Raw genomic sequence first — 15,238 nt, forward strand, 5'->3', positions numbered from 1 at the left:
CCCTGTTCCCTACGGAGTTGCCAACTCCTTTCCCCTTCTCTGTCAATCTCTGCATTGCCTTGCTCCTCAGCATCAACACAAGTATTTCCTGAGCAGATTGGAAAAGTCATAAAAATTAAAAATACCCTAGCAGAAGTTAAGGTTTTCACTTGGATAGGTTTTTGGTCTAATTTCACCATGCGAGTTGCAGAAACCCTGGCCCCATCATAGGAGAGAGTGGCACAGACCAGAACAAGTAACCTGGGCTGGGAGGAATCTGGTTTTTTTTATTAGTGTTAACAGCTTATGTGATGTTATTAATGTAGTTCCATGTGGGTGTTGGTAGCAAGCCTGTACACAGGCACACTTTTTAATACACCATTTTGACTTAACAGGACGTTTCAATGGAGAAGTTTGGTGTGAAGCTTTTATAAGATGTGAAATACTATGTTTGCTTGATAACGCTCCAAGTTGTTTAGTTACTAGATTAGTATTGCCATATGGATCCTGGTTTTGGCATCCACTGAAAATGGAAATAAATCTCTCTTGTTTTTCACAGGATGGGATGTGGAGCCCTTGATTACAGAGAACAAGCCCAGAAAATAGAACTCAAAACAGGTGGGATGTCAGTCAGCCCACATATCATTCCAGATGATTCACACCTGGATGTGTATGAACAGGTAGATTAATCATAAAGTTCAAGATGTTCCACTTGCAATAACAGCTTTATAGTTAAGGGTCAGTCGGCTCCCAAGCAGAGGATCACCTAATGTGTATTGAGAATGTATTGTATAAAAGGACTCGTGCCTTTTTGTGTAAGATAGAATTTTGACATTTGAATTAATCTAGTATTTCATCTTAAGGGGACTGCTTGATGTGGATTGTGCTTGATGTGGTTGTCTGTTTTAAGGCAGTGCTTCACTAGCATCTGTCACCATATTTGTGGGTGCTGTAAAAAGGTTTGGAAGCAGAGGGTAGAGGACAGAATGGTTTAGTTTTATACACAGAGATTGCTGTGGTTCAGATACATGGCATGTTTACAAGATCGTTAGGTGTCAGTATTGGGCATAACAGTCCTAGCAATGTTTCTTGAGGTTTATTCTTAGACTAACCTGGGGGTTTGCTGCTGTGTTCTGCTCCCCATGGATCCTGGAGTTGAATTAGAGGACTCCTTTGCAGAAAGGTGCACCCTTAGAGCGGTTTTATTTGTACTTGATGTGAAAAATAAGAATTTTTGTTTCTGTTAAGGAGGAACTGACAGGCTTACTTTGTGTGAAGAACAGTCACGTTTCATGTCTGCTCTGAGTTTAGTAGCACAGCCTGCATTAAACTGGTTTTGTGATTTGTAACATTGGGTTGGCATCATTGCATCACTTTCATGAAAGTTATTGTACGTTTCTTAGGCCATTGCTTTGGTTGTCTTGTGTGAAGCCTTTTTTTTTCTGTTTTGTTTTTATTTTTTTCTTCAGGGTGTGCTCTTTTCATCTCTGTGCTTGGATAGAAATCTGCCAGACATGATGCATTTATGGAGTGAAATATTTAACAAGTACAGTACATTGGTTTTCTTTTGTTCATGTTTTTGCATGTATTTTAGGGTTCTCTTTTTATTTTCTTTTTCCCTCTCCCCCCAACCATTCTCTTCTTAGAGGTTGTACTTTTGGATTTCTTTTTATAACTGTTTTTAGTCGTTCTCAGTTGCTAAACCTGAGTATTCCATCATTTGCATGACTGTATAGTGGATTAAATGGAGAGCTGACAGTTTAAAAGCTCTTTGTTGAACTTGGGGTGATGAATGATTCGTTATTATAAATTCCATTGGTGTGCTTTTGCATGAGACTTAGCAAGCTGATACTGCTATTTTTCAGCCCCCAGTTTGAGGAGGAAGAGCATTTCAGGGTGCTGGTTAAGAAGACTGCCCAGGAGCTGTCAAACGGGATTCCAGATTGTGGGCATTTATATGCCTCTATTAGAGCCAGCAAAAACCTTACACCTTCTGGAGAACTGCAAGAAATGTTCAGTGGGATGGATCAGGTAAAAAGTTGATGGCATCCTTCAGCAAGGCCGAAATCCTTGACTTGAGAATGACAGTGCTTGTTTTCGCTAATTCTTTCTGTTGGCTTAATCTGTCATCTTTCTGCCTTCCCTTCCCACACAGGTGAAGCTGATGAAGAGGATAGCAGAAATGTCTGATATTAAACCAATACTACGCAAACTACCACGCATTAAGAAGTATTTATTAAATAGTGACAACATCAGGTGTGTTCCAGCTAAAAAGAAAAAGGGCATTAGGTTAAATAGAGGCCATGGCCTGTGGATCTGCATTTCTCAGTGCACTTCATGGAGTACTGGGGTTTTGTGCAATGAAGAGCTGTGGAAAAATGTTACTACTTTAAATCCTCCTTGCTTACAGAGTTGTAGCTATGGCTTATTTTGTTCAATTTTAATAGGTATGAGAAACTTACGGCAAATTTCGTATGTAACTGGTACCACAAGTGTGTAAATGGCCTGGGCGATTTTACAGAAATACTCAAAATTCTGTCATTTTCTTTTTTTTTTCCTTCAAGGTGCCCATTGGACAAATACTGTTCTGTTGTTTTGTAACAGTAGAATACATTTTAGTTTGGATTTTTTTTCTCCTAAAAGGAAAACAGTGGCATTCTGAAATCTGCTTTACGAATATATTGGAAAAAATAAGAGGGCACTTTAAGGTGTTTAATATCAGACACATTAGTTCCAAAAATAAGTCCATTTGGAGTGACATAAGTTGCAAAGTTTTGTTTTGCAAAGCATGAAGTGATGAATGAAATTATGGAAATACCATGGTTTTGAACCATACAGATAAGTCTGCCTGTGAAGAGAGAATACCGAGGGCGTTAGTTTCTTTGTGAGACACTTGTATTTCGCAAAACTGATGTCGTCCTGTCCTGTGCACAGGAATAGTTTGACAGCTGCTGCTAAAAAGTCCAAATGTGTTCTTGGGCAAGCAAAAAAACCCCACAATTGGACTGTGACTTTTTTTTTTAATTGCACATCAAATGCTGATTTATGAGTATTTTGCTTTTTTCTGTGATAGTGATTATCAGTGACCGCAGATGTAACATTTTGATGATTGAGTAGGAAATGTTTAGGAGCACAAAGTGGTGCAAATTATAAAGGACTGTCCAAAATCGCAAAACCATACTTAAAAACTTGATATGTGTTTTTAACAGATGTTCAGTGAATGCAACACCTCATCAGATACCAGAAGCCTCTAAAGAAGTAGAGAAATTTATAAAGGGTATAGCTAGAAGTAAAAAAGAGAGAAAACCTGTTCGTCCCCATGTGATTGAGGTAAGACATTACTTCATTTGTGACTAGGGCATCAAATACAGTTGACTTACCTCTTGTAAAAACCACTGTGTAATCAGGAGATCGTTGAACTCTGGTACTGTGCCCATACAAAGATATCTGAAGAAATTTGCAAGAGGCAGCTCTGTGATATGCTGCAATGTGTTTTGCCACAGAGGCTGTCTTCACCTCAATAAAACGGGCAATAGCAATCCTGTGGATCAGGTGTCAAGCCTTACCCTGAGGTTACTGCTTTTGTTGTGGGATGTGGAAAAAGAAATTCTTCTGTTCTTTGTCACATGAAACTGTAATTTCTTTTTTAGCTGAGCTTTACTTGAAATGTTGGCCAAGAGGAAATGGTGCATGATGTGCAGTTCCTCAGTTGTGTAGAAATTTGTCTTGTTATCTGGGTGTTCAGGACATTTGGCATAAAATGTGCTTCATTCAATAGAGTTGCCAAAAGATCCGCTCTGTCAATACGAAGATTCGTCCTAATTTCTGATGAGACTGGCATAAGCTCCCAGTTTCCTATCCATGCGGGAAATGATAGTCTGAAACTTTCTCGGCCTGATTTAATCTCTGTCTTGTCGTCTTTCAGTGCCAAATTACTCTTGAAAGGAAATTTATTTGGCGTTTGCTTAGAAATTCAAATATAAATAAGTAATCAAGTAGCTTGCTTAGGTTTGTGAAGACACAGTCTGATGATAGTTTCGAAGAGGTTTGAGTGGCTGGGGTTGCACTTGTAGTATTCTTGGTCTAAATTGTTAAGTCATCTTTTAATATGAGAGCTGGGTCTCTTGTAGAAATCTTCAGAAGTCAGACCTGTGGGAAATGAAGCGCTTACTGGTTTGCAGATCACAAGGAAATTAGTGAATGTAAGTACAGTATTGTTGGGAATACTGGTGTTACAGAGCTCTTACGGGTACTAATGGTCCATCTTAAGCTGTTAGAGATTCTTTTATTAGTTAGAAGCACACCACTGAAATGTGCTGTGCCCTTCAGATCCACCCTCTGACTGGATTGTTTCCTTAAACTACCCATCAAACTTCTTAATCCTTTGATGTCATCCTTTTTGTTATCTTCCCTTTGGTTCTGGAATGAATATCATTTAGGTGACTCCACCATCTGTACGTACAGGCAAATACTCACTTGTGCCATCTCTTGTAAGTGATACTTGTTTTATTTGTAAACCTGGTTTCTTTCAGAACCGGGCTCGTGTGTGGTCACTTCTAGTTAGTTCCTTCCTTTCCTTCCTCTTCTCCCTAAATGATTCTGAATGTGAGTGACACCTGGCAGAAGAGCATTGGTGACAATTCAGTAAAAATGAAAATCTGCGTTTGGCTACAGGAGAGAAAACAGATTAACATACCCTGAGCTCTACTTTGAGAAGAAGGCAGGGAAAGCTCAGCTCACGGTTTTGTTGCTGACCAACATGTATACGTTGCTATGCTTGGCCCAACTAGCCAGAGTTGTGTGAGGGGCTTGGGAATGGGTCTCTGAAGTGAAGAAAGGCTTGGGAGTATTGAAACAGCGTCATAAAAGCTGCTGGAGATGTGTAAGGCTCTGCTCATGCTTAAGTAAGCACACATATACAAGTATGTGCATGTGTGAAAGAGGCAAAGAAGCGAGTGCTGTGAGGCCTGGAGACATGAAGAGGTGGAGGTGGGGTTGTAAGGAGGAATTGAGTTTATTGCAGGGGGTGTTTGTGCAGAAGTTCATATAGCTGCCAGTGTTCATAAATGGCTTGCATTTGTTGTGGATCTCAGTTTCTGAACCTCTTCCCAGTATGTAAAATTGAGTAAATGGATTAAAATGTGATGTCACCATGTACTAATGTGGACATAGAAGTGGAGAGTTAGGAACACTTGTTTCGGTCAAAGTAAAGGCGTGGCAGGGGAAGCATTATTACCAGCTCTCTGGTAGTAATACAAGGTCTGCACAGTTGAGAAGCTGTGTGCAAGGATGTATAGCCAATGTACAGTGTCCATGTACTTTAGTTTCCCAGGGCAGTTCTGTGTACTGGACTGCTGATACGGGCACAAGTGAAACGTCACTGGTTGCAGTGTAGGTCAGGTAGTGTGTTTAGCATGTCTGTGTCTGTATGTTTGGCAGAATGTCATAGTTCTCAAAAAAGCCACAGTTACCAAACGGATAAATTGTCTCATCTCTGCTACTGTGACAGTAATGTGTTTTTCTCTTAGGATCCTACTTTCAAACCATGCCAGATGAAGACCCATTTTGTACTGCCCTTCCCAGTGAACTATATTGGGGAATGCATTCGAACAGTTCCCTACACAGCTGCAGACTATGCAAGGTGGGTAGCAGAACCAGCAGGGAGCTTCTGCGTAGGGGTTAGGTGGAGCACAGAAAATGGAATGTCAATAGAACGTGCCTTGCAGTGCGCTTGCCACAAAATCTTTACAGAGCAACTTCTGCATGGCTAGGTCTAGAAACGCCCTGTTTTAGTAAATGATGAGATCAAGTAACGAGGGGCTGCTGTCCCTTAACTTCCAAATAAACAGTCCTGCCTACTTGGATGTGTCTGAGTTGACAATCCTTTCGCATGTTACAAAGGTTAGGAGGCTGCTCTCCTATTTCATCACAGTGAAATCAGTGAAAGTAGTCAAGGAATGTTCCAAAGCAGTGCCACTTAAAATGGTGTCGTATTATTTAGCTATTACTACGTTTTGAGTATTGTTACTGTTGTAGATTACAAGCAGCAATGCACTGCAAATAGGGATCTTTGTGAACTTTAGAGGAAGTTCAGAGTATTACTGTTGACCAATTCACGTAACATCTTCACTGTTGATATTTCTCTGATTCCAGCCTTCGAATTCTTGCACGGTTGATGACAGCTAAATTCCTACATCGAGAAATCAGAGAGAAAGGAGGGGCTTATGGCGGAGGTGCTAAACTTAGCCACAACGGCGTATTCACTTTCTACTCCTACAGGTAACAGCGGGTTAGTTCCTTCCTGTTCCTGTCTGTGGGGACCACTGAGTGCACTTGTGTGTGTTGTATTTTTGATTAGTTGTAGCTCTCTTTCAAGATGAAGTGATACCAAAAGAATGAAATGACAAGAAAGTGGTTCAGTGCTGATGATGTTAAGAGTAGTTGCTTAGGGCATATTATAAACCCCTCCTTGCTTTCTCTGGTTTGTGTCCTTGGGAAAGCCTAACTTATTTCTGCTGGTAGCAACCATTGTATCTCTGTACTTAGATGTGTAATGTCTTAGTACCAGATTTATGTAAAACTGGCTTTCGCTTGTTTCTTACTGGGTTGAGGAGGCCCTAAAAAAGGGAATTCAAGACCTAAATTTGAGACCAGGAAGTAGAATGATGTTCCCTAAGGTCCTGAGTTTGAAAATGTGCAGCTTCCTTTGACTGGCTGGAATCATCAGAGATTCAGCAGAAGGCATTGCTGGTGATGAGCTAGAACTGCTTTCTCCTTTTCTTTTCCTCTTTTTTTTTTTTTTTTTTTTGCCAGCCCAGAACAGTTACCTTGCATTGGTCTTAGCAAAGCACTTTTGAATGAAATTTGAACTTTGAGGTATCAAAGATCAGTTATAACCCCCACTAAAAATGTCGTGTGGCTATAGTGTCCTGGCTTAATTTCCCTAGACCAAAGGCAGCCTAGCACAGTGCTTGGTGGAGATTCCTTGCTAAAATTTGGGCAGCCTTGCCTCTCTATGAAGTTTCAACATGGTAGGACTTGTCCTGGTTGGTATTTCAGTAGTTGTTAGCCTGTTGCACCTGTTTTACAGAGAGCGAAAACAGGTGTAGCAGGAAAAGCAACTCTAGAGAAGATACGGCATATCATAAATATTACTGTTGTTGATACTAATGGCAGTTATGCTTACTAAGCTGTTGCAGCAAATTGATAATGCATTGTAAATGGTGCTGGTTTACAATCTTTTTTTTAATAGCAGTTCTCTGTACACTGTCTGGAACTACTTTTAGACAACTGAAATTGCTTCACTTGTGTTTTGTAAATTCAAAACATGCCTGGTTTATAACACTCTGTTCTTCTAAAAACCCAAAACAACACAACAAAAAACCCACAGAACCCAATCCTAAAACCTCCTCTTATACATAAAAAGGAAGTTTATAATTTGGTTTAATCCCTGTGTATATATGTTTGTGTGACACATTGTGAAAGAAATGAGAACAAAGCAATTAGTTTTTCGTTCTGTAAGGCTGAAGTAATTAATCTTACTGTTTTTGTTTTAAGAGACCCAAATTCATTAGCCACCTTGAAAACATTTGAAAAAGCAGTCGAATGGGCTAAATCTGGAGATTTCACACAAGAAGATATCAACGAAGCTAAGCTAGCAGTATTTGCTGCTGTAGATGCACCAATAGCTCCTTCAGATAAAGGTATATTCTCACCAGGCGCCCGGTGCTGCCAATATTTATTTTCTTTTTATTATTTACATTTAAAGGGAAGAGAATAGTTTGCTAAACTGTATCATTTGATAAAATTTGTACTTGGCAGATGCAAGACAAATGCAGTTCGAACAAAGCAGTCAATTCCTGTTGCCTCCTTTCAGAAATTCCACAAGCATTCAGTCTGTCTGCTGAAGTTTTTGTGTTCATACTGCTCCTTGGTGTCAGGTGAATACAGCCAGGAGATGGAGGTAGATATTAAACAAACAAGTTTAGGCTTGGGAAGGGCATGAAATGCAGGAAAATAAAAAGAAATACTGGTTTTCTGATTCAAAAAAAGCCGAAGGATTATTTTCTGACGAAAGTATGCGTATTGACTATGAATGTTACTAACCTTTTGTGCATACTTATTTGAAGATGTTAAAGCATAAGCCTGCTGCAGTGGAGGGTGCTATCTTTACATTTACAACATTACTTATGATGGCTTGGTAGTATCTTCAACATCTTTTCAGTTTGCTCACATGTTGCTTTGCTTTCCTGCCTTTTCCCTTCCTCCCCCATTCTCAGCTTAACTTGCCGAGTTAGAATATATTCCTTCCCTATATATAAGGGAATTATAAGGTTAAAATTAGCATTATTTTGATATGTACTTGTATCAGCACTATTAAACAGGAACACAAAACGAAGCTGACTTTCAGCTGACAGAACTTGGTTTTGGTCTGGGCAATTAAAAAAGTAATCAATTTTAGGTGCATACGAGTGAAATGGCTGCATATTGAATGTTGTGTTTGTGGAAGTCGATTTACGTTCTTTGATACTTTTACCTGTATCTTAGCGGAGCTATGGCAGGTTGAGAGAAACGCTGATAGAAGAACATTGTTCAGTAGGCCTGGAAGGTGCTGCAGAGGGAAGCACCTGTCCCTTCGTGCTGCTGTTACTTTGATCACTGGGGCCTGCGTAAGGACCTCAACAACCGCATCCAGCTGGGAAGCCAGCCCTGCTTTGGGCAGGGGGTTGGACTAGTTGACAAATGTCCTCCCAAGCCCCGTTTTATTCCCTGTGACTATTTGCATGACAAAATGTTTTTCTATTATTATTTTTATTGGATTTGGATTATTATTTCTTTAAACAGGGACCAAACCTTTGCATTGCACATATATTACAACTGATGGCAAATGTGAAGAGTTTGTTGTTCTCTTTTTATTCTCACAATAAAAATAGAAGCTTCACGAAATGCAGCTTGGCTAAAATGTTCTGAGAAAGTTCTGAGAGTCTTAGAATGAATCGTGCTTAGGTTTTCTGGATTTTGACAAAATCACTTACCAGAATAGAATATGATTTTTTTTTTTTCTTCTCTTCCCTAAATAGTAAACTCTTCCTACCTCAGAAAATCAATTTGTCCAGTTCTAACCTTTGATATTTGATTTACAGTTAGATACTGTCCCAGAACAATGGTCTAACAGTAGTGTCTGTTCTTCCCTCCCAGCACCTGTACCTTCTTAGTTTGCACTCATTCATGCACTTAACCGTAGCTGAGATTCCAGTGCAGTGATCTGTGGGTTTTGGGTTTTTTTTTTTTCTAGGAATGGATAATTTCTTACATGGGATTTCAGATGAAATGAAGCAGTTGCACAGAGAACAACTTTTTGCTGTGAACAATGATAACCTAGTTGAGGTGTCAAACAAGTAAGTCTGTGCTCAATTTAGGAAAATGTTTACTTGAAAAACAGGACAAAAACCTAACTTGAAGAAAACAGGTTTGTGAAAGTTGTCATGATAAAGTTCTGGGATTTCTTTCCTTGGTGTTCTGTAACCTAGAAAGAGAGACGTTAGTTATGTCCCGCTTACTGACTTTTAGCAGATGTAACTCCTCCTGCATTCTGAATTTGGGGGAGTTGTTTTATTTTTGAAGGATCCAGACACTGTCTGGAGAGCAAGTACACTCAGTCATCCAGCTCGTGGCTGTATGAGCTGGTTCTAGACTCGTAACATTTTGTGCTTTCTTAACTTCTGAACTGCACTTTGGATGTAAGAATTCACTACTGAAGAATGCATGGTGAAAGAGACGGGCTGGTTAGGGCTGCACCTTAGGAGACTGCTATACTGTGATGAAAACCCACTGCAGATCCTAAGGATGCTTTTAAATGCAGACAAGAGATACGTGTCAGACAGCACTTTGTCCTAAGATGAGAGTGTTTTTGTTTAGCTGAATGCAGCAGCTTCTCATTTGTTTTTGTTTTTTTTTCTTGCAGGTATCTTGCTGTTGGGAAGAGCACTCGTGGCCAAGCTATACTTGGCCCAGAAAACGCAGATATCGCCAGAGATCCCTCATGGGTCAAACGATGAATTGCTGCTGAACATTGAGCTAGTACAAAACATGCCAATCTGTGTCACTATATAATAAGGTATATTTAGTAACTTTTAAGTTGGACCATAGCGCTGTTAAATGTTCATTGCTGCTTTTAAGTGTCCAACATACAAGCTAAGCTGTCCTTCTTGAAATAACTATGTGAAAAATTTTCTAACCATACAGTATTTGAGAACGAGAATTACATGCTCTGTATGGCAAAGACAGACCTTAGTATTTTCTGAAGACTCACTCCTCCAACCATATATGAATCCCATATAAATTAAATATTTTTGTATATGTAAAACTCTATAGTTGTAAATGGTGTTTGTTTGAAGTAATGTCTGCTCTTGGATATATAAAGAACAATGTCTCTCATAGTGACAGATTCCATTCTTTGGTGTGGTAATTTCAGCTTGCTTTGCATAAGCCACCTGACAGTTAGAGGAGCTTTGTGACCATACGTTCCACCTTGCACCGAGCCAAGTTTGTAGTGAGTTGCAGCGTAGCGGACAAATCTCTGAGTCAGCATACAGTGCATGCTCAGTTCCACTTATTTTGCCAATTTGGGCAACATTCAGTTGTGTTTTGATATGACAGATGAGGTGGCATGAGGAAATGATCTTGGCCCTGTTTGTCAGCCTAATTTCAAAAATCTGTTTTACCCTTCATCACAATGGGGTTTTTGTCCTGAAGAAGCAGAGAAAGGAAGCATGAAGTAAGGACCAGCTTATACAGGGCTGATTACACTAGTGTAAGGAGAAAGGGTGCAGAGTTCTAGCCTAATCCTTAATCAGCAACACAACCCGCTTGCCCTGCTGCGACTGCTGCCTGCATGGTTGGGAAAAGGGCAACTGCTTCTTCCCTTCGCTGGAGGGTACAGAGAATCCTTCATGAAGCACCATTCCCCCCATTGTTTAAAAGCAGGCGCGTACAACTCATGATGTTTGCAACAGTATTTTATTTCACTTCAGATACATTTAAGCACATCCTGTAACTCGACACAGAGCTAGGCATCTACACTTATTTTCTGAGGTGTAAGTACTCTGAAACAAAGTGCAGTAGATGAGTAACTTACAGAGTGCATAGAACGGTGTTGCACTGAACTGTTAAGGGGTAGTATCAATAAATGGTGCTTATCCATTAGATGCTAGGGTTTGTTTCAAACATAACACAAATATAGGACAAAATCTGTGTGACATCTGAATGTCTTGTTTCACGTAAAGTGCTGGTACAATAATTTAAATGTTACAAAACAAAGCTGTAACAATTCTAAAGCATTGTTACTCACAATGTGCATCTATTACAATAATCTAAAAGTGATGTGTTTAGATGGCTCCAGTTTCTGCTTCCTTTGGGCTGTGCATAGCAACATGCTCCAGCTGGCCTGAATCTGAAACATCGTAACTAGTCTTGTACTTGGCCAGGATTTTCATCAGGGGTCGCAGCTTCAGCCACCATTGTTCCTTGGGGATCCTGTGTCTGGGGGGGGGGGGGGAGGAGAAAAAAAAAAAAAAAGAGATGAGGATTTACTTAGCTGCTTAGACAAATGCATTTGACAATAGTAACAGTCATGGCATTCCTAAGATCACACAGATCCTGACATTTATGGTGGGATGTAAATACTGACCCAAAATAGAAATGAGGACAGAATACTGAAGGAATGAACAGATTTCACTGGAAGATGTTCCTTATAAGTAAGCATAATACTAGATTTAGCACAAAAATGCTGTCCTGCTAAACTGTGCCAGAAGTAATGTAATTCTAAGTGTTACAGCAAAGACAGCTACGAGAGATTTAGAAGAACAGTGGACTCCCAAGAATTCCTAACAAGAGACTTCCAAGTACAAGGAGGAGGAAGACAAAGCTGTTAGAAAAGAGAATGATTGAAATGAATCACTGGCTAAATGCAGGCCAAAGGCAGAAGTGGAGTAAAAACGGTTGGAAAGGGCTGTGCGTCAGCACTGTGGAGGTTGGTGGTTTGATGTGGTGAAAGGAAGCCTGTGTCCAAATGCTTAAATGTAAGCAGCATGTACGTACACAAAGTCTGTTTCAGTCTTGAGCTCAGCCACTGGTTGGAAAACAAGGTTGCGTCTACGCATTCCCAGCAAACAGACAGAGTCATCAGTATTGGCAAATACTTTTCCTGAAAGGAATGAAATAATTCAGGATCTTTCTTACTCACACTTTTAAGGGCAAATACCATTTGTCCGTAATTAAACTGAATAGGAAGCTTATAGCAGCTTAATTCCAGTTACTGAATATTTAATGTAATGGTAAAACATCAATTAGTACTTTAATAGGGTTAGGAGATCTTCACTTTTTTTAGTTCAGCTTTGGTGATTAGCGATGAAAATACAGTGTAATTAGGCAACAATAAGACTGAATTTTAACATCCAGTTTTAAATTAGATTTTAGTAAATAGTCCTTTACAAAAATTCCCAAAGAAGACATATTACCTTCTTCTGTCTCCCATGTAGCCACCATGAAACAAAAAGGAAGAACAGATGTAACTATATAACCATCAATTCCTTCATACATGAAACACTGCAATCACACTGACATAAAAAAACAGCTATCTGAATTACTGACTTCATCTGAGGGGAAATTGTACAGCAGGAAGCACAGCAAGGCACTAATGAACAATAAAATCATACTGGAGGGGAACAGAAGTATATGTTGACTAACAAACTAAGATACGTTCATATGTTTGCATAGTACAGCAGTCCTACGTACTGATAGCTAATCAGAGACAGGGACAAGAGAGAGCACCAAATACTTCTGCACCTTTTCGGTAGGTTTCTTTCAGTTTTTTGGAGATCCACTGCATAGCTTTTGCAGAAATCTTTGTCCCGAAGTTCCTATCAAATGGTGAAGGTGCACCGCCCTGTGTGAAAATTTAAGCATGGGTTAGTTTAGTTACTGAACCAGTATTTTTGCCTTATTGTATCAGTCACCTCTGTTAACGGCCTGCTCTACCTCTTATGTAAACAAACCAAAAACCCCACCACACAAATCAAGCTAAAACACTGAAGATTTGTGTTGAGCACCTGCAGAACTCTCATGGATTCACTAATACTTTTTGCACAGATAAATGGAGGGCACTGTTCTCCCTTTCTTCCACTTGCCCTTGGTGCTGATCACCGAGCGCTGCCCAGGTATCTCACCGCCACAGGGCAACCTGGCTTCAGCATAATATAAACCAGGGAACGGCTGGAAGGAGGGGTGTCAGAGGGAGCCTAAGAAATCCAAGTGCTGACTCTGTAATCTAAGACCTCTGGGAAGCACAGCTCCCTATGGCAGCTAGAACAAGAAAGGCCATAATGCCATGTATGTAATACTGGGGAGAAAAAAACCAAACTGCATTAGGACTTCCTAGACTAGTAATTGCATTTTTTAATTTATTTATTTCCCCCCCTCCTCTGGCTTTCATCCCAAGTATTACAGCAGCCTTTCTACAGCTCTGGGAACCAAAGTGTTGTTTTGGTTTTTTTTAACCCCTCTGTATTATATAAAGTCTGACTTTTTCATCCATTTTCAATGGAGCAGATGGGACTAAAATTATATGTGAAGTAGCTCCAAAATAGTTCCAAACAGGCTGTTTGACTAATGGTGGCCTTGACCTTCAAAGTAAACTTTCCTAAATATTACACAGAAAGTGCTAACCTCAGCACTGAACACTCTGGAACCGTATGAGTAATGGGAATACATATATAGCTTGTAATGATTTAAAAGGAGAGATAGTTACTTCACTACTAGTACTTGAGAAATTTGGCTCTGCATTTATTTTTTACTCTACTTCAGTCTCGGTGATTAGAGTAGCCAAGCTAGAAATTCACTGCCTGCCTGCTAACAAGCAGTGCAGTGAGACAGAGATGCAAGGTGCAAAGACCACAAGGAGTGGCTCACTACTGTCTCTTCTACAAGACCAGTCCCTCTGCATATATTTTTATTAATGATACCTAATATCTTCCAGGGTTCAGAAGCCAGGCACGTTACAGATGGGCAGATAAGGGTGTTCTAAGGGTGTATTACAATAATTACAAGATACGTTTAAAAAAAAAAAAAATGTTCATTAATACAGACAGGAGAGGAAAATTAAATTAATTAAGAATCCAGTGCTTTTTTCTAGATTTTTAAGTAGGAACTACAATAAAATACAGTGTTAACATAAACTTCCAAGTTACCTACAAACAAAAATGCACATTTTTTTTCTTTAATCCTGAGTCACACTTGCTTGGAATGTTTGAATAGTATATGCTCTTTGTCCGTACAAAGTTAAGCTCGTCTGTAATTTTAAGGTCAGTTTTACCTGTTGCATGTGGCCCAGTACATTCTTTCGACAGTCAAACACTCCCTTTCCTTCTTCAGAATACAACTGATAAATGAAGTCAGTTGTGTAATTCTCATTGCAGTTCTCGTTTCTGTAACAATTAAGGCCAGATACAGTTAGCAAGTTTACTATTAAGTAGTAGATATCTTTACAGATATTGAATGACAAATATTTTTCCCAGTTTCTTGATACCAGTATTCATGGCTTGGATATTTTCATCTAATCATGTATGTTTACTTCCATGTAATGTGCTCATGATTTTAAAGTCTGCATTACTTCTACTACACTAACATCACTGGCAGGTCACGTGGAATCCATTGCTGAATAAGGTAGTGAAAAGTTAATTATGCAGAGGAAAAACTGCATTAAAACAAAAACTCACTGACATCCAACGTCATAATTTTGCCATTTATAAAAGCATGGATAATGAATAGTACCTTAACCTGTTCCTCACCAATACTGTAAATGTAGGGTATTTTTTCACCCCAGTTACGTAACTAGTAGAATCTGAACAAATATAATGGCATCCTCATACGACTTACTGTGGTATTCATTTATCAGCCCTTCCCTATTTGGCAGACTGAAAATAAATGCTCAAGAAAAGCTACCACCCGATTCAGGCTGCCTAATAAAGTAAAATTTTAAAACATGCTAATCAACATATTTTAACTGGTTTGATTTTTGAAAGACACTTATCTCCTGAAATCTAAGTAGGATTTTTATAGTAAAGCCATACTATATGTGCACACAAGTATGCTAGTTTTCACACTATCTTTAGTACAAAAGAATCTACAAAAACAAAGCTGACAACAAAACAGGCTGAAAACAGGATAAAATATTTTTTTAGATTATAGAGCAAATGTATTT

At 39.3% G+C, this 15,238-nt stretch overlaps 2 protein-coding genes across 8 annotated transcripts in view; one reads left to right on the forward strand and one right to left on the reverse strand.

Annotated features, from left to right (window-relative positions):
* The window catches only part of PITRM1 (pitrilysin metallopeptidase 1), a 28,697-nt gene extending 18,279 nt beyond the window's left edge, over positions 1-10,418 (forward strand). For both annotated transcript variants that reach the window (XM_056338538.1, XM_056338539.1), the window contains exons 17-27: positions 539-659; positions 1,449-1,525; positions 1,845-2,010; positions 2,135-2,235; positions 3,189-3,309; positions 4,110-4,181; positions 5,508-5,620; positions 6,133-6,258; positions 7,537-7,682; positions 9,275-9,377; positions 9,944-10,418. In XM_056338538.1, the coding sequence (XP_056194513.1) occupies positions 539-659; positions 1,449-1,525; positions 1,845-2,010; positions 2,135-2,235; positions 3,189-3,309; positions 4,110-4,181; positions 5,508-5,620; positions 6,133-6,258; positions 7,537-7,682; positions 9,275-9,377; positions 9,944-10,037 (1,240 nt within the window). In that variant the 3' untranslated portion in view covers positions 10,038-10,418. The remainder of the gene's footprint in view (positions 1-538; positions 660-1,448; positions 1,526-1,844; positions 2,011-2,134; positions 2,236-3,188; positions 3,310-4,109; positions 4,182-5,507; positions 5,621-6,132; positions 6,259-7,536; positions 7,683-9,274; positions 9,378-9,943) is intronic.
* Positions 10,419-10,979: 561 nt separating this feature from the next.
* The window catches only part of PFKP (phosphofructokinase, platelet), a 46,860-nt gene continuing 42,601 nt past the window's right edge, over positions 10,980-15,238 (reverse strand). For 5 of the 6 annotated variants that reach the window (XM_056338541.1, XM_056338545.1, XM_056338540.1 and 2 more), the window contains 4 exons: positions 14,351-14,462; positions 12,826-12,925; positions 12,079-12,184; positions 10,980-11,520 (listed from right to left, as the gene is read on the reverse strand). In XM_056338541.1, the coding sequence (XP_056194516.1) occupies positions 11,367-11,520; positions 12,079-12,184; positions 12,826-12,925; positions 14,351-14,462 (472 nt within the window). In that variant the 3' untranslated portion in view covers positions 10,980-11,366. Of the gene's footprint in view, positions 11,521-12,078; positions 12,185-12,497; positions 12,926-14,350; positions 14,463-15,238 lie in introns of those variants that run through there. The other variant, XR_008821828.1, reaches the window with a different exon arrangement.

The sequence above is a fragment of the Falco biarmicus genome, chromosome 4 (assembly GCF_023638135.1).
Source record: "Falco biarmicus isolate bFalBia1 chromosome 4, bFalBia1.pri, whole genome shotgun sequence".
Lineage (NCBI taxonomy): Eukaryota > Metazoa > Chordata > Aves > Falconiformes > Falconidae > Falco > Falco biarmicus.